The 22,037-nt window shown below is 32.4% G+C and overlaps 1 protein-coding gene and 1 pseudogene across 1 annotated transcript; one reads left to right on the forward strand and one right to left on the reverse strand.

The window, feature by feature from the left end:
- Window positions 1–9,019: 9,019 nt before the first annotated feature.
- Window positions 9,020–15,436, reverse strand: LOC116139489 (annotated as a pseudogene).
- A 316-nt stretch (window positions 15,437–15,752) lies between these two features.
- Window positions 15,753–18,719, forward strand: LOC116139490 (DExH-box ATP-dependent RNA helicase DExH7, chloroplastic-like; the record flags this gene model as incomplete). The annotated part of the gene is made up of 8 exons (XM_031425151.1): window positions 15,753–15,832; window positions 16,070–16,139; window positions 16,517–16,609; window positions 16,952–17,161; window positions 17,411–17,503; window positions 17,776–17,898; window positions 18,324–18,415; window positions 18,620–18,719. Coding segments are annotated over 7 exons (747 nt in total), but the record flags the coding sequence as incomplete, so codon positions are not given.
- Window positions 18,720–22,037: the final 3,318 nt, after the last annotated feature.

Raw genomic sequence — 22,037 nt, forward strand, 5'->3', positions numbered from 1 at the left:
AATTGATTCTTCTTCATTTTCTTCAACTTCAATGGCAAGCGAAACTCGGACAAAACCTATACTTCTTTGTCTTCTTCACTGATTTTGCAGGTTTATTCTCTTTTCCTTCAACGAAAATGCTTTTTTACTTTGCTCTTTATCTTGGAGTTCGTCTTCTTTTGCATTTAGTTAGCATTTTTAGCTGTTTCATTTGTTGTTCTTTACAAATATTTGATTACAGAATACAGATTACAGAAGCAACTGAAGAGATTTTGCAAATATCTAAATATCTGAAGTTATAACTTACAAGGTCAAATGAATTTCGAGGATACGAATTAGATATTTAGATTGTTGGGTCTGGTGAGTGGTGGCTAGTTTGCATGAATATTGCCCTTTTATCGATTTAGAAATTTAGATTGTTGTGTTTGGTGAGTGGTGGCTCATTTGTGTGAATATTGCCCTTTTATTGTTTGTTATATTGTCTGCGTGTATGTGCTTATGTTGTTTTTGGGCATAAAGTATTCAAAGAGTTGAACTTTATTTTGCAAATGTTGTTCATTCTGGATTATATTGCAAATGATTTTGTTATTAATTATTATTTGACTTTTTTTTTTGTTATTTAATTTGTAATCAAAGGAAAACAACGTGACATTGGGGCTGTTTTTTAATTTGCGGCAAAGCTCCATTCCTCGTTGGAAATCGACGACGACGATGACATTCTTCGCTGGAAATCGACAACAGCACAACTCCATTTTAGAAAGTGTAAGTTTTTTATAAGTCATGATCCCTTCAATTTTTGCAAATCTGGTACTTTCCTGTTGTCAATGGGGAAAATCTAGGTTGAGAAACATCTGTAACGTTGTTCTTTAAGGAGTAGCTCAGTAGCGAATAACCCAAATTAATTTACAAATTTGTTATGAAATTGATTGTTGAAATCTAGATTTTAAGATATTCAATTTGCTTGTATCTAACCAAGCCATTATTTCATTTATGTTTTACTCATTTAATCTTTTATTGATACTAGAATATTTTGCCAAGGAAAATAATTTTCTACAATATTAAAGAGAGTTACATGAATGTACGTGTATACCAAAGAGCTCTTGCAACTGTGTGTTGTGAAACTTGTATTAAGCTATTCAATATTCATAAGCATTTTGCAGATGATAGTGATGGTTATAATGATGATAACAGTGGTGATGATGATGAATTTTGATGCTAGTGTATGAAGCTCGATCAACATGAAGATGGATCAAAGAAAAAACACTTGTACCAAAAATTTTGTTATTAATTATTATGTATTTTGTCATTTAATATGTAATGGATGAACACAACATCATGTTTGGATTGTTGTTAAATTATGTTAAGATTGTTATTTGAAGGTTGTTAAAAAATGGAAATCTGAAATTCTTAGAAAAACAGGTTTTTTTTTTTTTTTTTTTTTAAGTATTGATGTCAGCATGATGATGTCACCGATTCAACCGATTGGACCAGTTGATCCGTGACCTGGATAGCAGAGCGGGTTGCCCTATAGTTCGGGTTTTAAAACAGTGTTTATTTACTAATTTTGCGTTGTTATTAAAAAAAAAAAAAAAAGTTAATGACTTTTTCTCATCCAAATAATAGCTTAATGATACTTTTACTCACAGCATTTTAAAATACTATTTTACTATTTAAATTTATACTTCGTTTTTTATTTTGGCATTGTTGTGATCTTATATTATCATTATTTTATTTCTTGATTATTATTTATCGAAACCCCTCAAACCCTAATCTCATTGGCTTCGTTAATCACTGACAATCGAGCGATTAGGGTTTGCATAGTCGTCTCTCCCAAGTCAAATTTTGATAAATCTCAATATTCAAAATCCAACTTTCCACCACCGAAAGAATCACCGTCTTCTCGTATTCATAAGCCCAATAGTCTGAATTGAGTTTACTCTCTATTCGTCGCTAGAATATAAATTTAGATAATAAAATTATATTTTAAAAGTCTATAATTGAAAAAGTGTCATTAAACTATTATCTGAGTTGGAAAAAGTCGTTTACTCTAAACAAAAAACTAAAATTATATATATATAATTTCATATTATATTATCCAAGTCAACCAATTTGATACCTTTTAGAGCCTAGAGCGGTAAACTCGGCTATCAGAGTTGAGTAACATCTTTAATTAACTCATGATATAATAAAATCTTATGAAATCCTCCTGAGAGTATTAGGGAGTAAGGAAAATTAATTCATCTCAAACTGGTTTGGGCTCGCGAAAAGCTCTAGCTGATGTGCTGCATTCCTGCAGAACTCGAAGCTCTCGCCTTCTACATGGCGATGAGGTTTTTAAGTTCTGATTTCTTAATCCATCCAATCTAGATCTAGATTAATCTAATGATTCTTTTATTTTTCTATCAGCTCGGAGTCAAACTCCGACACTGTGAGCATAGATACTACTTTTTTTTTTTTTTTAATTATTGATGCACTCAAACTTTTAATATTGTCTCCTCATGAATAACTAGAAATTTTTTTTTTTTTTTTTATCATGAATTATTTGTAATATTTCAATGAAAAAAAAGAAGTTATTTTACTCGATAGAGAATGATATATTTAATACTACCAACTATCTATTCAAAGAAAAAGAATATAATTGAAATAGATAATTTAAAAAAAAAAATTCAATTTTGGAAGCAAAAATTGTTAATTGGAAAGTTGGCAGTTGTTGATGTTGAACGTGGACTGGGTCTCAACCATTGTAGCGGTCATACTTCCTTCATGAGAACTTAATTTCGCGGTTCATTGCAGAGATATGTTAACATAAATACCGGTTTACACATGAAAAATATCGTTCCACCTAAAATACTTGTCCATTAATGAGTATTATCGGTAGCAAAATTGTATAGAAGCTATAATTGATCTTTATCCTTTAAGTCATCTTGGTTGCCTTTATAAAGCCTTGATTGAAACTTTGTACATAAACAAGAAGGAGAAAAGAAAACATTAGAATAGCTTTGAAATTTGAATGAAAGCTTACAACCTCAATATTAATTTGATCCTTGTGTTCTATAGTCTCTCACTCTTACCCTTCTAACACATCTCTTATTACTACATCTCGTACATGTTAAATTATTGTATGTCACGTACTTTCAACAAGAAAATAGATTTTTTTGGCAAGGGGTTTTCCTCAAATTCTTTTAATAATATGATACAAATTATTGTTGAATGGTCACATTTTATTCAATTTCAAATATGATTCATACTTCCATGAATTCAATGACTTCTCTGACTCTTCATCTCCACTTTGAACCAGAAAATTTTAAAATAAAATCATGGCTTCGTTTGGTTGGATTTGGGAATACTACTTTTAGTATTCCCAAAAAGTTAAACAGTAAAATACCAAAAAACTCACAATATTATTCAACTTTATTCACATTTTAAACCCCCTAATTTGTTATTCAATTAAATACCCCTAAATATTTTTTTAATGTTTTTGTTACGGCGACTCCGGCCACCCTCCGCGGTGGTGGCCGGCTGTCCGTATTTGAGGGTGGATTGAGGGTGTTTTTGTTAACTTTTAATATTTTATTATAAGAGGTGTTTGTAAAAAACAAATATAGGGGGTATTTTCAATTGTAAATCCTACATCGTAATACCGCCCATTCAACTTTTTTTTAACTTTTTTCAAAAACTTTTTCCAAAAACACAAAATTGTGAACAAACGGAGCCATTAGTATTTATAATATCATTAATGAGCAAAAGGAGGATTTCCCCAAAAACACAAGTTACAATATTAAGAAATTCTCCCTATTTTTCATAAGAGGAAATTTACTTTCACTTTAATTTCGTACAGAACAAGAATAATATCAGTATGTGAATTTACAAGAAAAAACAAAACTTGCCTATACCAGACCGAGTGGCAATCCAATCAGTGATTGCAAAATCTGCCATTAAAGGAAGTTCTGACTTCTCATAGCTCATGCCTTCTGCAGCCCATAACATTGGGTATGACATGAATTTTGCAGTGCGTACCCATGAAATTTTTTTTGAAACTCGCCTATTTCTGGACACCGACGAGAAAGTTTTCCTACAAAATATTGCAATAGAATTGACTAATGAGTATATGTCACATCACAGCAAGAGCGGAATATAATTGCCCTCTTATTGGCAGGTCGTATTGCATCTCCTGTATCCCCCCCATTTATTATCCTCCCCCCCTATTAATAAAAAATTCATATTATTTATAATTAATTAATGATTTATCTATATAATTTATTTAAGTTATTATTAAAAATATATAGAATAAAAATAATATACATATCTTATAATATAAATATAATTATAATATATATTTTTAAAATAATAACAAAAAAATAAAAAAAAAAAAAAAGAGTGAAATAGAAAAAATTATAATTTAAATATCTATAATTAATATTATATAAAATATAAATATTTAATTTATATACAAAAAACCACCCAAAATTTTTAATTTATTGATTAATTAATTAATAAATATAATATTTATAATATATTAAAAAATATATTATAAAAATAAAATTTTATATGATTTATATTTAAATATTAAATTTAAAATATTAATTTTATCATTTATAATAAAAAGAGTTTAAAAAAAAAAAGAAAAAAAAGAAAAAAAACAAAAAAAAAAAAAAAAATATATTTTATATTATTATTTATTTATTATAATTTTTATTTATTATAATATAAAAAAAAAAAAAAAAAAAAAACAAAAAAAAAAAAAAAAAGAGTAAAGCAAAAAAAAAAAAAAAACTATTATTATATAAATAAAATATATAAATTATTAAAAAAAAAAAAAAAAAAAAAAAAAAAAAAGAGTAAAAAAAAAAATTAATTTATTTTATCTATAATATTACAATAAATTATATTTTAAATATAAATATGAACAATAAAAAAAAAAAAAAAAAAAAATAATTTATTATTTTTAATATTATTTTTATTTTTTTATAAATTTTATTACAAATATATATAATCTAATATAATTTAAAAAAAATTTATTAATTTGAAATATATAATAATAATTAATATTATATATTATTATAAATATTTTATAAAAAAAAAAAAAAAAAAAAAAAAAAACAAAAAAAAAACAAAAAAAAAAAAAAAAAAAAAATTTAATTTATTTATATTTGTATATATATTAATTTAATTAAATTAATATTTTTATATATATTTATATCAAAATATATATTAATAATAATATAATAATATTAAATTAATATATATTTAAAATTTATTATATGATATTATATATTGTGATTAAATAATATAATTATATTATTATAATTTAATCAAAAAATTATTATAATTTATATTTTAAAAAAAAAAAAAAAAAAAAAAAAAAAAAAAAAAAAAAAAAAAAAAAAAATAATTTTTAATAAAATGTAATAAATAATAAGAAAATATTATAATTATTATAATATATAATATTTATGTATAAATAATAGAAAATAAAAAATAAATTATATTATTATTAATAAAAAAAAAATTATTAAATATTTTAAATAAAAAATAATTATAAATGATGTTTTTTTTTTATTTGTATTATTTAATTATTTTAATATAATTTATAAAAAAAAAAAAAAAACTCACCCCCACCCCTAAATAAAATTTTAATTTATTATATTTTATTATTATTAAATATAAAATAAATAAATTAAAAAGTTTTCTTTATATTAAATTATATATAAAAAATATAAAAGAGTTTTTCACTACTGAAACAGTCATATTCCACAGTAATTACTTTATTATATGATTAAATCCTAAACTATGAGACTACATATATTTGAGCATGGAAAAGCTTACTATTCATGAGTGCAATTTTATAAATGGTATAGAGGTAGGCTCTAAAGCGTTCTCAATAGAAATCACTGATGCATCATTTTCATAGATCACCTCCAATCCGACCCCTGAGTTCAGAAAGACAATGCGACTAACAACATTCCATTCACAGCATAGCAGAGATGAGAATAAAAAATCACACAAAATTGCATCATGTGACAACAGTTCACAAAGAAACTGCTAAACCTTTGCTCTAACTGTGTGATTGCGCTGTTCAAATTCTTATAGTTGGTTGCTGATTCTCAAGTGAGTAGCTTCTGTCTTGAATTCCTCTAGTCAACTTAGAGTATCTCCATGGTACTCTTTATTTGAAGAGCATATTTCATATAAATAAAGGAGCTCTTCATTATTTTAAATATAAAGAACACAATTTTATTCAAATCCAATAGACTCTTTAAATTTAATGAAGATGCTCTTTATTTTTAAGAAATAGACTTATGAGAAAGATAATTAATAAATAAAATGCATAAAAACTTGTAGTTATTAATTAAAATTATGATAGAGAATGAAATTTGACTATCAAATCTGGAGAGTCAAACTCAATCTTTAATTTATATTTAAAGATAAAGAATCTGTTAGACTCTTATTTTATAGATAGACTCTTTATAATAAAGAGTTTGCGATATAAAGAGTCCTTTGGAGATGCTCTTACATTTTCCGAGTTTTAAATTTTATTCAGACAATTTTAGATACTGCTCCGGAAGAAGAAACAAGTGAGGACACCAATGAACAATTTTCAAGATTTTCTTTTGTCTCTGGTTTCTAACTAGAAACAAACAACAAAATGTAACCAAACTGCAAAAGAAATAGCAATGTATTATCCTTAATCAAGACCAAATCTTTATAAGAAGCAGGGATGATATTGAACATATATAATATGTAAAAGCAAACAATAGCTTCAACAAACTACAATAATATGAAAATTCTAGAAATAACGATCTTATTTTAACAATAGAAAAGAGGTGATTAGTTAAGGTGCACGCAAGTGGTCCGGACACCCGGTCATTAAAAAAAAAAAAAATAAAAAAGAGGGATTATGGTGACCCTGATCAGTAGCAGCCACTTTTGATATGTAGAGCCTGGTTTAATTTTAAGGCCGCAATATGATTAATATATATATAAATTATACGTATGATAATGATATTACTTCTAAATAATAGTAGCAAGCTATTTAGATAATTAAGAGTGTTATTTACCTCCAGCAATGTCTGAATACTTGGAAGCTATTTCATTAATATACGGTTCCAAGAATTTACAAGGTGGTACACACAAGGAGCTGTGAAATAAATCATCATCTACCACCAAAACCAAAACCAATTAATCATAATTAACAAATATTAATATCAACACTGAGTATAGAATAAAGAAAGGGTAGCTTCAGAATGTGAGGGCGAGCTACTGGCTATGTACCAGCTAGTTAATTTCTTGTTGTCATCAACCGAGCTTTCCCTTGGTCTTTGGAATTGCATTAAACTGAGCTCCATAAGCTGATCCACCGTTGGGAGGGTCAAATCCATGTGGGTTCTCAAACTCAAGACATGCTTGCTCCCATCTTTACTTCTAAGCAAAGCTGCTGCTCATTTCACAAAGCACAAACAAGTAAATTCTCTTACTCTATTAAAACTGAAAGCGATTGTTGCTCTGTCTACATACATATACCAACTATATGCAAAAACAAATGACAAGTAAAATGGAAAACAGTACCACAGAGAGAAGACAAAGAAGCAAGAAAGAAAGGTTCTCGTAACTAGTCCATAATAACAATACCCATAGAAGACAAAGAAGCAAGAAAGAAGATTCTCGTAACTAATCTATAATACATAAGAGAACAGGGAATGCCCAATTCATGATAAGAAGGGTTAATTAATTAGTGATATTTTCATGATATTTTTTTATGAATTTCCAATTTAGAGGGCTGTGGCTAAGGCTAAAGTAATTGAACTTATGCAAGAGGAATCCCCTCAGTTCTCTCGAACCAAGGTATAGCTAGTGATGAATGCCTAAGTTACTGTATTCAACCATACAACGAAATCAAATTACACACAAGAGCACTTAAACTTTCAGTACTTAAATCCGGTCACCCTAATACAAACAATCACACTCCAAATTATCGGCTTTCAAATCTCAAAAATGAGATCAGCTTTTCGAAACAATTATTCCACACCGTTTGATCTGCTAGAGCAACAAAAAAAAAAATATCAATGTTCAGAGAGATTACATGTTATATATATTTAAAAAAGAATAGTCACCATTTTAACACAAATAGATCTTCATGATTGTTTTTAATAACGCAAATTTGGTTCTAAGTTGAAATTTTTCGGTATTTCTAATATCAAAAATGAAATACATAGAATGAACAAAATGAACGACTGGGAGATATCTAGCTAGGAATTAACAGAAAGTGAAATTTCAGAATCAAATTTCACAATAGATAAATAATCAAGTAAAGCTTCACAGGAAACAAAACAAGTCATAAGTGCACAAACAAAAGGAGAACGTAAAATGCTACAAAGGCCTATTATAGAATCAAGCATCTCCGCATGAATATTATCAAACCAGTAATAACCACTTGATTATAAAGAATGCCAAGGACTCGAGATTGAAAGACTGAGAAGAAAAAAATAGCTTACTAAAAAATCTAGCTTACTAAGCCTGAGATAAAGGGATTAATGCTAGGGGTCGGTGATTCACGAGAGATCAATGCCAGAGATTCAGTGATTAGGGAGATCAAGCCAGAAATTGAGAGATTATTTGGAGTGAGCTAGGCTTTGGAGAGGGAGAGATTGGTGATAGAGATAGATGGTTTTTGCAGCAAAGAAATGGACTGAGTGAGATTTATTTTCCTTAGTCACTGTAATTCTTTCAAATATTATGTATCAGTAATTTTTTCCAAATTAGTTAAGTTCTTTAAACTCAAATATTACTAATTTTTGTGGCAGCATTTTGAGACAGCCACAAAATGGTGTCACATCAAATGTTTTCTAGTAGTGTTTTGTACACTGGCATAAATAAGATAAACATCTGACTAAGAAAAATGACAAGAAATAATAGAAAAATGAAAAAAGTAGTTCTTACCTTGGGCAAAATAGTTTTAGATAGACCAGAGGAAAAAGGGAAAGGGAAATGGAACCAATCCATCTGGAATACCAAGTTAAAAGAATCCTTTAGGCTCGCTTTGCTAGTGCTCTTGGTTCTGAGGTTGAATTTTTCCACGCCAACCAAATCGTAGCATAAGGTTATTCTGCCTCTTCTGACTTTCCTTCAAAGACTAGTCTCTTGCTCACCTTCTCACAAACTTCAATCAGGATCAGATTCCGATTAAACATAGACAAGGACTTTATATGCAGACAGAGAATTCCTTTCCTCAAATAACTTCCATAAGCACATGGCATGTGCTAGCATCAACTTTTGAAGCAGTTCTCAAGACCTTACTCAAGAGTTTATCGCCTCTTCCAAGTTTCCAAACTACATAGCTTCTCAATAACTTGATTATTAAGTGTTCTACACTTCTGTCTTAAAAGCATCTTCTCTAGCAAGCCTAACAAATCTTCCACTCTACCCATCTGACAAAATCGATGGATATTGTCCTGTATGTAACAGCTGTAGGAACCAAACCTTTTTGACAGCATTCGGTTACTAAGTTCGGTTGCCTCTTCTATTCTACTTTTTTCCCAAGCATCAATTATGTCGTATAAGTGACTACATCAGGGTGTTGTGTTGCTCAAATACAGTCATCAAGCAATGAAAGAGCAGCATCCAGTCATCTTTCTGACAAAATCCATGGATCACAGTAGTAAAGTTCACAACATTAACAGCACACCCTTGTTTAAGCACTCCTCCATGAACTTTTTAGCCCATTGATTCCATCTTGACAAAGAGACTGAATTAATAAGTTAATTTCAACTGGTGTTGGAAAAAAAGCCCTTTTAATCATCCCCTACCACATCACAAGCTCTGATAATTTTCTTTCCCTCCGCAGCCCATGCATCACAACACTATAAGTGATGGCATTAGGAGTCCACCACTCTTCCTCACACATGTTAATCATCTTCTAGCCTCTAATGATCTTCCATTATGACAAAGCCATTTAACAAGGCAGTATGTTGACACAGTGTTTGGTTTGCAGCCATGCTTGTACATCTGCTGAAGCATCTTTTTAGCTAAGTCCAATTTCCCAACCGACAAAATCCATTAACACACGTAGTGTAAGTAACTACATCAGGAATACAACCTTTCTGAAACATTTGATTTACCAGTTCTTTGCCTCTTGATTCTCCGTCTTACAAAAGGAGTGAATAATTGCACTATATGCTACTTTATCAACGTGAAATCCCTTATCTTCAGCCTCCTTCAGAAATTCAAGAGCCTCATCACCATGGCCATGCTTTGAGAGCATATGGATAAGAGTACCATAAGTAACCTGATCATAACAAATTACTATCATTCACCATCTTCTCCATTAAGTCCCTCACTTCTTATTTTTTCTGCTTGAGAAAAACCCATTACAGTAAAGTAACTAACTTTATCTGGAGAACATCCTTTAAATGGCATTTCAGTGATCAGCTCCATGGATCCTAATGCATTGTAAATCACAATATCCCTTGATCAAACTGTTATAAGTAACAACATTAGGTGTAATGCCAACAAGTTGCACTTTTCACAAACCTCAATGCCTCTCCAACTTATTCCCCCACCAAAAAAGAACTGCAGTGTTACTATCAATAAGTCAGTTTAACTCCAGCCTTTTGCATCATAGTCAATATCTGCATTGCATTCTCAACTTGCCTGCCCGACTGTAAGCCACCCATTACATAACTAAATGCTTAGGCCGACAGTTAATTCCCCTACGTGCCATAAGCCGAAGAACCCGCTTCGCACCCTGACACAATTTGTCTTACTGAGAACCAAGAATCACATAATAACTATTGTATCATGCCGATATCGCCATGCCTATCAGCCCAGTAGAAAAACTTCAAAGCAACACGTTCATCAGCCTGAGAGCGCAAAACAGCACAAACCTGCCAAGACTTGAGGCTTCGAACAGGTGTCTCAATTCCTCTTCATGCTTTGGGCTCCAAGCTGACCTAAGTTCAATCAACCTACAAACTTCTCTCACTAAAGGGTGTCTAAGTCATCTTCCTCCACTTCAACTCTCCTAATCTCATCTTTATTAAACAGTTTTTACAAAAGAATCCAAAACTGTGAAAGTATCATCACAATCACTATCATGCTCCCCATCTTCTAATTCTTCATCAGAATCCTCAACATTATCAAATCTATCAAATTTAGATTTTTTATTCTTTTAATGTCACCATGAGACTACCAAAGAAACTCAAATCTCCAGAATCTTTGTCATAACCATCAGTACTCTCATCAAAGTCATCTTTTCAACAAAACGGCACAAAGTTGGAGCCTGAACTAGAGGTAAAGTAAGGGTTCTTGAGAAAATTGCTGTGGTGCCGGTGAAATCGAGAACACATTGGTCAATGGTATGCTAGTCCCTGACAAGGGGAGTATTAAGCAGAAGGAAAGCCAGAAAGATATAAGAAAATGAAGTAGCACACACTATAAACTCCCTTTTGCTAAAGGGATTTTATGGAATATTGCAATTTCCATCAACTAGTTGGGGCTTGCAAATAATGGTATGAGGTAGTTGAACAAAAAGTAAGTTACACACACATTTAATCCTCTCTATACTTGACGCAGCATCTAGTAGCTGGCAACAAGAGAACCATTGCAATGTAAACCACTTAGCATACCGTGTTCTTCTTCAGCATAATTACATTTAACATATTAAAGTAACTGAGCAGAAAAGAAATGCCTTATGGAAAAAGCAAAGCAGAATGATCACGAGATTGTAATACCAAATTTGTCATTTTCAAGAACGATATTAACTATGGCTAACTTTTTACATTCACCATGGCAAGATCACAAGGGGTGGAAAGTTTCATGGTGAAATTTTCAAGTTCACTATGGTGTCTTTCTTCTCTTTTTAATTCATGCCCAAAAAATGCACCATAAAGCATTCACTGTTTGTTGATAAATTAAGACCATTAACGATTATTAAAAAAATAAAAATTGAGTGATGTACAAACCAGATTATTTCATACTCAAAAGCCAATATTGCAGCTTCTTCCATTGTCCAGCCCAAAGGCAATTGCCCTCTGGCCATTTGATATCAGTGACTCAGTGTTGTAGCATGTTTTTATATAATAATCAACACTGCATTTTTCAGAAATATTTCAATGTTAAGAAAAGACAAGTATGGTGAGGAAATGTGGGAGCTACTTTGGCCTATTGTCCTTATTAGGGATAAAATATAATATATAAACAATAAAGTACAAAGTTTTTATAAATTACCCCAAGTAATTAAAAATATAACTTACAATACAATAAACAATTAACAATGACACCTATTAGAAACTAATACCATCAAAAGTTACGTCTAGATTTTTTTATCTTATATTTTAAGTGTACTCATTAGTCATTATAGTTCTTATATTTTTCATTCTCTCTTGCATATTTTATAAATTGCTAAAATTTACCATTTAATTCCATCTGTTTTCTCCATTTCTATCTCCCTCCTAATATCAAAATATGAAAATTACATTTATCTTCTTTTTTTTTTTTATACAATATTAATCTGTAACATAGTTCGTGAAGAACTTAGAATTATTGAGATCCAATCCAACTTGAATCATTTTCAAGAAATTATGAATGTCATGTAACTGAATCTCAACCTTCGAAAATCAATTACTAAACTATTTTTATTATAACTGTGTTAGAAAATGATAACTTGTCAATGTATGAGATTGAAACAAAAAATTCTTTTAAATACTATTATAGTACATTTGTGACTTTGAACATATAGTGTGGGTATACAAACTTGTAATAATTGTAGTTAATTATAATATATGAACCAAAACTATAGAATACATAATATAAAATATCTATTCATCAATATTATTGAATGTTGTGAACAAGGCTCTAAATTTTTAATATGAGGATAAATTACTAGAAGTAGCTTACCAACAAGGTTGATGTGATAAAGCAGAGGCAGAAACAGACGCTCTAAAATGTTGCGAGTAATGATAAAACCTACACAAACACCAAATTATGTTAAAAGATAAAGCATCTAGAAAAAAAAAAAAAAAAAAAAAAAAAAAAATTAGATAGTGTATAGTTTTACCCTTACGGAAAGAGGAGGGTGAGGTGGAGAGAGAAGCCAACGGCGGCGAAGCTATTCGCAACATGTTTACAGAGGTTTAGGGTTTACACAGAGTTGCTGGGTGGCTTTCTGGGGTATAATAAGCCTAAAATCATAAAATGATGCCAAAAAATTTAAGAAAAAAAAAAAAAATAGAATAATTTTATTAAAAAAAAAATTAATTAACTAGAACTGTGATCTCTCCTCTTAAATTTTTCTCTACACTTCAATAATTCCGAAACCCAAATCTTCATTTCCTCTTAAATCTTTCTCTACAAATTCATAATTTTCAAACCCAAATATCTTCTCATTCCAAAACTTTCTATTATTTTCTCCCTTAAACACATGAAAAATCCAACCCAGAACATTCTTCAATTTCTTCTTTATTCAAAACCTCAATACCCACAAACAACCATTACCAGAGACACCGCTGCAAATACCATAAAAAAAGGAAAGAAAAAAATAAATTAAATTGAAAATTGTATAACATCTCCTATCTACCTCATTAGCGGGCCGCTGGATTGTCTGGGGGTGCAAGTGACAGTGGGGTTAGCCAAATCGCTTGTGGTGGGGGGAAACTGGATGTCAGTGCCATTAGCCCTAAAATTCAAATTTAATTAACGTCTGTAAAAGAAGGGGCTTATGTGTCATTTTACGAACCTGTGGGTCTTAAGATTTTCACTAAACCTAAGGACAGCGGTTATAAGGGTAAATCATCGTAGCGGTTTTGAAGATTAACCACCGTAGCGGTTTTGAGGGATTTTTAGTAGCGGTTTTTAAAACACCCAATCTATGCTTGAGAGTTTATTTTCCAACGGTACTGATAATTTTTTTAAATGATAAATTTACATAAATATCCATAAAGTTAAAACACTCTCGTTTTTGCTTAATTAACTTTTGGAGTTATAAATTTGACTTGCATGTTTTAATCTACTTAGTCTTGTGAAAAAGGTGTATTTACAAAGTTGTACTTATGTTTCTTATTTAACACCTGGTTTTGGGTTTTACTTTCATTATCATTAGTCTGTGTCATGGTTATCCGATTTAGTAAGAGTAGAAGACGTTATAATTATCAAATTGGAATGCTGGACATAGTTTTGACTCCTGTGATGAAGAATAATAGCAAGCAAATAAAATTTGAAAAGAAAGGAAAGATTGTAAATTAAGTTAAATGGGAGAAACAGATTGCGGTCAAATACTGGACACGGTCTGCTTGAGAGGCGTTGAAAATGGTGGTTTTTAAATAGCCGGTGAATTGACAGCTTTTTCTTTTCAGGTTTTGAGAAGATGTAATAGTTAATACATTATTATTATTGAAAGGATTTTTTGAGAAAGAAACTATTGGAGTTGTTTGTTTAATTGCCACTGAGAAGTACTGCATAAATTCCTTATTCTAATGTATCACCTATATTCCACTATTAGACGAAGAATCATTTCATACTTGCCATTCCTTCAAGTGCAAACAAAGGAAAAACGCGTTCTCCTACAAACATTCTAACACAAAATGCCTAATTTGGTTGACGCCTAATTTACTGAAAGTGAGGAGAATCTAATACAAACCCAAACGAGTTGTGTGCACAAAGGGATTTGTGTGCAGCAAATTAAAACCATTCCCTCATTTCGTGTGCAACAGCAAGAGATTTGTGTGCTAGAGAGAAGTCAACAGCAGCGAGAGATTTGTGTGCAGCAAAGGGAGTGGAAAGGGGTTTTTTTGGGATAAAAGTTTTAAACCAGCCAAAACACCCTGATTTGGGGTATTTTATAAACCCCTCGAAAATACACTACACTGGTTTTGGGGGGTTTTTAAACCAGTCAAAACTAGCCTATTAAAAATCTAGCAAGTGGGGGTTTTTAAACACCTCAAAACCATTTTAATTAAAAACCTCCTAAAACCAGTGAAAAAAAAACTCCCAAGCAAACCCTAAGGGAGTGACAGAACCCCACGGAACTGTTAATGGAAAATGGGTGGGTTTAGACCTGACCCATTTCAATTATGAAAACCCTACCCAAATTAACTAACCTAAATTTAAAGTTTGAAAAATTGGGTTAGCTTGGGTGGATTTTAAATAAAGTTTTGTATATAATAATTATTTATAAAACTATAAAAAATTATGAATTTAATTAACCTTTTTATTAAATAATTATTTGATCTTCTTATTAAGTATGAAAAAATTAGTAAAATTAATTGGTAAATCAATTATCCAATTTTCTTTTTTCTCTTTTTTTGTCTTCTATTTCCTATACAACCTTCTNAAGTTGATATATTCTCCAAGTAATAAATGATTTACTTTGCTGGGAATAGACTTCTTGAATTCAGATCTTGTGTTTTCCTACTTGCAGTCATGATATACCTCTGTCACAGTTATCAGATAACCCTTTCTTCCCCATTGTACCTTTACCCAAAAAAAAAACAAAAACAAAAACAAAAACAGAAGCTAGCGAGGCAAATTTTCTAAAAATTTTACCATGGTCCTTGTGATATCAGATTACTGATAGACTTTATTGGAGCCACTGTACTTTTTGACTGAATGCGGAACTCATATCAGTGTCATGAACTCGTGATTTGGTTACTAATAAGCTTTACTGGATCAGATCCTGTAGTTGTTGACTGTTTACTGAACTCATATTAATGGCATGTTTTTTCAGTATAATCTGTTGTTTAGTGCTTCTCTTAGTACATTTTTCTCTTATATGTGAAACTTAATTTTTGCAGAAAGGAGCTAAAGCTGCCAATCAATTTTGCAGCTCTTACTTTTTAAGCAGTTCAGTCATGTACATGATCAGGTGTAAATTTTATTTCTCGTCTGTTTGAAACATTTAATACGAATACTTTATACTGTCAAAAAGGAAGCAGCTTAATGCATTGGCAATTATTCTTGATACTATTTGGGGTACATGACTGTCAAATCATGTTAGCAGAATTATGTTAAGAATAGCATGACAAATATATCATGAGTAATTTGAGCAATATGCATATTCAATTAATATTTTTGGGTTTTCTGATATTTTTGTGAATGTCAGAGACATGAGGATACAGTTTGGAACATTGCTGGCAGACATTGGGCTCATTGATCTTCCAAAGAAATATCAGGTGCCATGCCTTTGTTTCATTGGTTTAAATATAAGTTTGTGATACTGATAGGAACCACTCCCAAATTGATAGGAATTAGGCTGGGTAATGGGCTTTTGATAGGAATTGGGTTGGGCAGTGGGCCTTTGATAGAAATTGGGCTGGACAGTAGTTCTTTTGTGGGCTTAGGTAGAACTCTCCTTAGAAAACCAGCTTGCCAAGAAAGGATGCCCAACTCCTTATAAACCTCATGCCCACCCATTTTTCCTCTCAATGTGGGATCCTAACAGATGCCATGTTTGAGTGTTCATTTATATTTTACAAAAATTTTGTCCAGTAATTTGCACTTTCTTATTTGAAATTGAGGATTTTAACAAGTATATGCTTTATTGGTTCAGGCTGAGGGAAAAAAGAAAGAAAAGCTTGACAGTTGGTTTTCTGATAAATCACAACCATTCAATATGTATGCTCATCATTCGTCAATTGTGAAGGTAAGACCCATATGGCTTTTGATGCTTTTGGTTCCTTGCACAATCTTCTGTCTCTTTCACAGTAAATTGTTCATGTTACACAACAACTCTTATGTTATACTGGAGGACAATTACTTTACAGAGCTAATTTCTTATTGCATGCTTTGATTATAACATGTCCTTGCACTCAACTTTAAATTTCTCAACCAAGCTTAAGATCAATTTGGAGGAGATCTGCCCATGGTTGTATATACTTAACAAAGTCTCCAACTTTAAAGTAGGAAGTTGTATTTTACGTCTAATTTCAGACTAATTTGGCATTGACACTTGTACTAGACATGGATTCTGAAGGCATTCTTGCAGGCAATATTATGTGCAGGTTTATATCCTAATGTAGCTGCCACTGAACAAGGCATTGCCGGAACGGCTCTCAATAATCTTAGGAAGTCCAGTACTTCAGTAAAGGGTCATCCAGTCTGGTATGATGGAAGAAGAGAGGTTCACATACATCCTTCTTCAATCAACAATAATTTAAAAGCATTTCAGCATCCATTCTTGGTCTTCCTTGAAAAGGTATGTGCACTTTCAGCTAGTGGATGCAGTTTATCTCTCTCTCTCTTCTTTTTGGTCATTTAATGTTTCTGCTTTTGTTAATTGAGCATTAATGCATTATGAATTATGATCCCGTTGTGATGTAACTGTCTGGGCTTTGCCCAAACAATCACAACAGACATGGGCCAAGAGACCCCATTATGTTTAAGAGATAGAATTCGGACTCACTTGAAGAAAGTTTCCCTTTAATGATTGATTTGATATTCTCAGGTTGAAACCAATAAAGTATTTCTGCGAGATACTACGATCATCTCTCCCTTCTCTATTTTATTGTTTGGTGGCTCCATCAGTGTTCAGCACCAGGTAACTATTCTTCCTATCTTTTGCAACATATAAAGCATGTGTATTTGGATGCTATATGCTGTCAATTGTAAACATATTTAGACGGTTTAACAACTAGGAATATTACCACATAAAGTATCTGATGCCTGGTTTAACAACTAGGGATGTCAATCTATCATCGGATAAATGTATAGCGCCTAGCAAACCAGAGAAAGTTTATATATATATCTTATTTTTTATTAAGCTTTCCTGTTCTATCTTTTTGAAGTCTGTGTTGGTGTTTCGTGTTACAGACTGGACAGGTCAATATAGATGGATGGTTAAACCTTAATGCCCCGGCCCAAACTGCTGTTTTGTTTAAGGAACTGCGAGTAACTCTTCATTATATTTTGAAGAAGATGATTAGAAATCCTGAGGTACCATTTTCGTACCCTTTACAGGAGTATTACATAGCTGTATCGCCAACCAATACAAACCTACTGCATAATTTTTCAATTAAATAACTAACAATCACATAATTGTAAAGATAGATGAGAGAAAAAATTCATTGGTGGGATTAATTTATTGGTTTGTGGTATGGGTGACATGGTATTCTGGTGGTATTTTAGCTTTTTGCTTTTAAACAATATTTATATTCATTTCCTTCCAAGTTTATTTTGATATTTGTCCATTATCTTGTTCCAGTCCAGTCTTTGTATTACGTGTATTTTGGTTCATTCTCTTGATTATGCTATGTTAATATCCGGCACTAACTATTTCCTTTTCTCATTTGTTTTTCGTTTTGCATAACATGAATTGCATCTGGAGTTGTTCGTAACTTCTTTCTTTGTTTGTTATTCAGAATTCAACGATTGTAAATAATGACGTTGTCAAGTCTATGATCCATTTGTTGTTAGAAGAAGACAAACCCCAGAAGTAATTTATCAGCACCAGGTATGCATTCAAGTCTTTATTTCAAATTTAAGCTAATATGCCAGAACTTATTAATGCAGCACATTATTCCCGTTCATGAGTTCATGACTGATTTTATTTCAGATTCACAGTAGTATGTTTTGTTTTTTAATTCACCTATTAAAGTATTTCCCTTAGTGGATTACATTTAACTTGGTGATTGATGCAATATAAACTTGTTCACTGGCACGGCACAGGTTATCTATGTAAAATTTGCCGAAGTGATCACTGTAACCCCTTGTTGGGTATGCAGATGTAATGGGTATACTTACATTCTACAGCCGCTTTTTATTAAAGAGCCAACCTCTTCAAGTACACTGGAAGCACCGGCAGGAGAGATTTGGTAGCAGCTTTAACAAAATGCAAGATCTTGCTGGAATTATCCGCTTATTATGTGACACAAGGCTTCCAACTATAATACAAGGTTTTTATCTCTGTAAGCTGAGGATATTTTCTTATATGATTACAATTTTGATGCACAGGCTGATGTGGATCTGGCCTCGATTTTTTAGAGAAACCCAAACATTATCCTAATTTTTGAGAGGAACCCACTTTTGTATGTTAGATTATATTGACAAACCGAAACACAACATGGAGCAAACATCAAAGGCCATTTAGCTGAGCTTGGAGGAGAATTATGATAAACACGACTTGTAGAAATCAGCAATGAAAAATTGGTGAACTTGGAGGTTGTTCATAAGTGTATGCAGTTATTATTAAAGATCATCAATAGGGCCTTTTGAAAGATTAGTTATTTGAACATGCATACATAAGAGTACAGATGACAAATAACTCCACTACTTAACACCATGGTACAAAGACTAAATAATAAAATAACCCATCTACTAACATGAATATATAAGAGTATAAAGACTATACACACAAGTTCATTGTTCTAAAAACCGGATCGGAGGACAACCTGCTCTGTTGGTCAGGTCACTGTTCAACTGATCCAATCTGTTGGATTGTCGGTTGGATCGGTGACATCATCACACATCATGATGACGTCAGCACATTTTTAAGAAAAATTTTTTTTTTTTTTTAGATTTCTATTTTTTAATAAGACAATAACAATTTAATTACTGTCCAACATGATTCAAAGTTCAAATTCAATAACAATCTTAACAAAATTTAAGTATTTAACAACAATTCAAAGACTAAATCCAAACATAATGTTGTATTTACATATTAAATGACAAAATACATAATAATTAATAACAAAATATTTTATGCAAGTGTTTTTTCTTTGATCCGTCTCCATGTTGATTGAGCTTCACACACTATGCATGCAAAATTCATCACCATCATTATCATCATAACCCATCACCCTACCTTCACCTACGCTTGTGTCACAAATACCCCAAATTGTCCATCACCTTGTTTCATTGTCTATTTTTAATCTTTATTTCCTATCACACAGAAAGACAACAATTATCACTCAACCAATTGCAGGTTCACCGCTATGTAATCTCAAGATAAATGCAAAGACTAATGTCCTTTGTAAAGAAATATTGATCTTGAATTACTAGCCCAAACGACGAGGTCAACTCTGACAAGCTACTAGACAGATCACAAATCACTCTTATGTGTTAAATGGGGTAATGTGTAAAGAACCAAACAGTTGCAAACAACAATACTATCTCCTCATCTGAATTCTAGGTGGTTCGCCCGCCGCCTCCTTTGGCTTCATGTCCGCTCTGTATTTTAAAAAAAAACCCGGACCGGCCCCGGCGTGGATCGAGACATTGGACGATGACCTGGCCTCTCCGGTCGCTCACATCTCGTTTTAACTATTTAAAGTTTATAAACCACAACACACTCCAGGCTGGAGTGTATGCCTATATCAGTCGTCCTGATGTAGGTTGTCAAATCTGGCCAACCACCCTCTGCCAAATGCAAATCGGCAATGACTCCCCCTTTTCGCGTGACCTTCCACCTCCCTTACTGTCGAAAACCACCTTTTGAGTTCTGACTTTCTGGCGCTTCAGCTTCATTCTCCACTGTCCGCGTGACTTTCGTCGTTCCCCTTCGCCCGCGAGATATTTCTTCCATTTCCGGGGTCGATCGACCTTCTCGGCATCGACGCTTCCCAGCACCGATCTACCTTCTCCAAGCTCCCTTGCCGTCGTTCACGAAGATCATCTCTCACCAAAAAGCAACCGCGACCAGTGACTTCCACATCTCCATTTTCCTTGCCCCGGATGCCCTCACGTGCAGCTGCCGATTCGCCCTCCACATCATCCGATCTACCCTGCCGTGTGTGTCCGACCGGCTCTCGCATCGATCGATCGATTTGCACGTTAGCCGTGTTTTGTGTTGCCTATTATTACTCGCAAACCCTTTAGGGTTTGATGGTAAGGTTTTGTTGAGCGGCTGTTATTGTTAGATTTTAAACTTGTCAAAGCCATCGGGTCACAGCGGTCCACACCGACTTGGATCGTTGAACCTTGACCCTGCCTCAGAGCGGTTTGGTGCCCTCCGTCTGGTTTTTACCAAACACACCTGGTTCTTTATACAGAATCTATAGCCCTCATTTACCCTTCTTTTTGATAGAATATAAAGAAAAATCCTAAAGGCATGCGTGCTTTCTAGAAACTAGCCACATATCAGCTTCTTTTTACGTATTTTAGTTCCTTATTTACTATCGTGTTCCCTCCAAACATAACATCATATCATCAAGTGCTTTAATATATTGTTGAAAGACGAACACTCTCTCTATGGCGATCTTGCCGTACACTGCATCCAAGAACTAAAGAACACACACCTCAGCTACTTAATCTGGCAACCCTAAATCATCAGAACAAAATATGACAGATCAAGGCTCAATGAACACAAACCAGATCTTGATCACAAAATCACGCTTCTGACCAGACCAAGCCGATCCACAAGCACAACGTACACCCATATACGCAAAGCAAGATCACAAGGTAAAAGAGTGAGAACCCATCCAGAAAAACCCAAGGGAAAACCTAAAGAAAAAGGGACCCGATTCAAGGATCAAACTGCAAGAGCCTTGCCTTTTCAATTTATTTGCTTTTCTAGTGAAAAAGAGAGCTCTTTGTATCCAAAATTGTATATAGGTTCAGTATAATAAAATAACCATTTAGGTCAATACCATTAATTGACAAAATTGCTACATCCACAAATTATATAGCTAATTCACCCACCACTTTCTGCCAATTGAAACATATCTTCCTAAGATATATATACACGGTAATTCAAAAAATACATGCACTTACCATTGCTCTAGGATAAAGTTTGCACCGAAATCATTTATTGAAGCTGGATCGAGGAATGGAGTTTGTCGTCAACGATATGGAGCGCTTCTTGCCGTCGATTTCCCTCGAGGACGGAGCGGTCATCGTTGAGTTTTGACGAGAGAGGAGACGTCCGTCAATGATTTTCGCGAGCGAGTTTGTTGTGATTTGGTGAATGCCGAATGGTTGATGATTTCAGACTTAGTGAGTCGAGTTGATTTGCGATTTGAGTTGGATTTCAGAGAGACTGAGTTTAGAACTTGTAGTGGAGAAACTGAGAAAGAGAGAGCTAAGAACCAAGAAAGGAAATCAATGGAATGGACTGCGATAGTGCGATGCGTCGGTTA

Source organism: Pistacia vera, unplaced genomic scaffold (assembly GCF_008641045.1).
Source record: "Pistacia vera cultivar Batoury unplaced genomic scaffold, PisVer_v2 Contig351, whole genome shotgun sequence".
Lineage (NCBI taxonomy): Eukaryota > Viridiplantae > Streptophyta > Magnoliopsida > Sapindales > Anacardiaceae > Pistacia > Pistacia vera.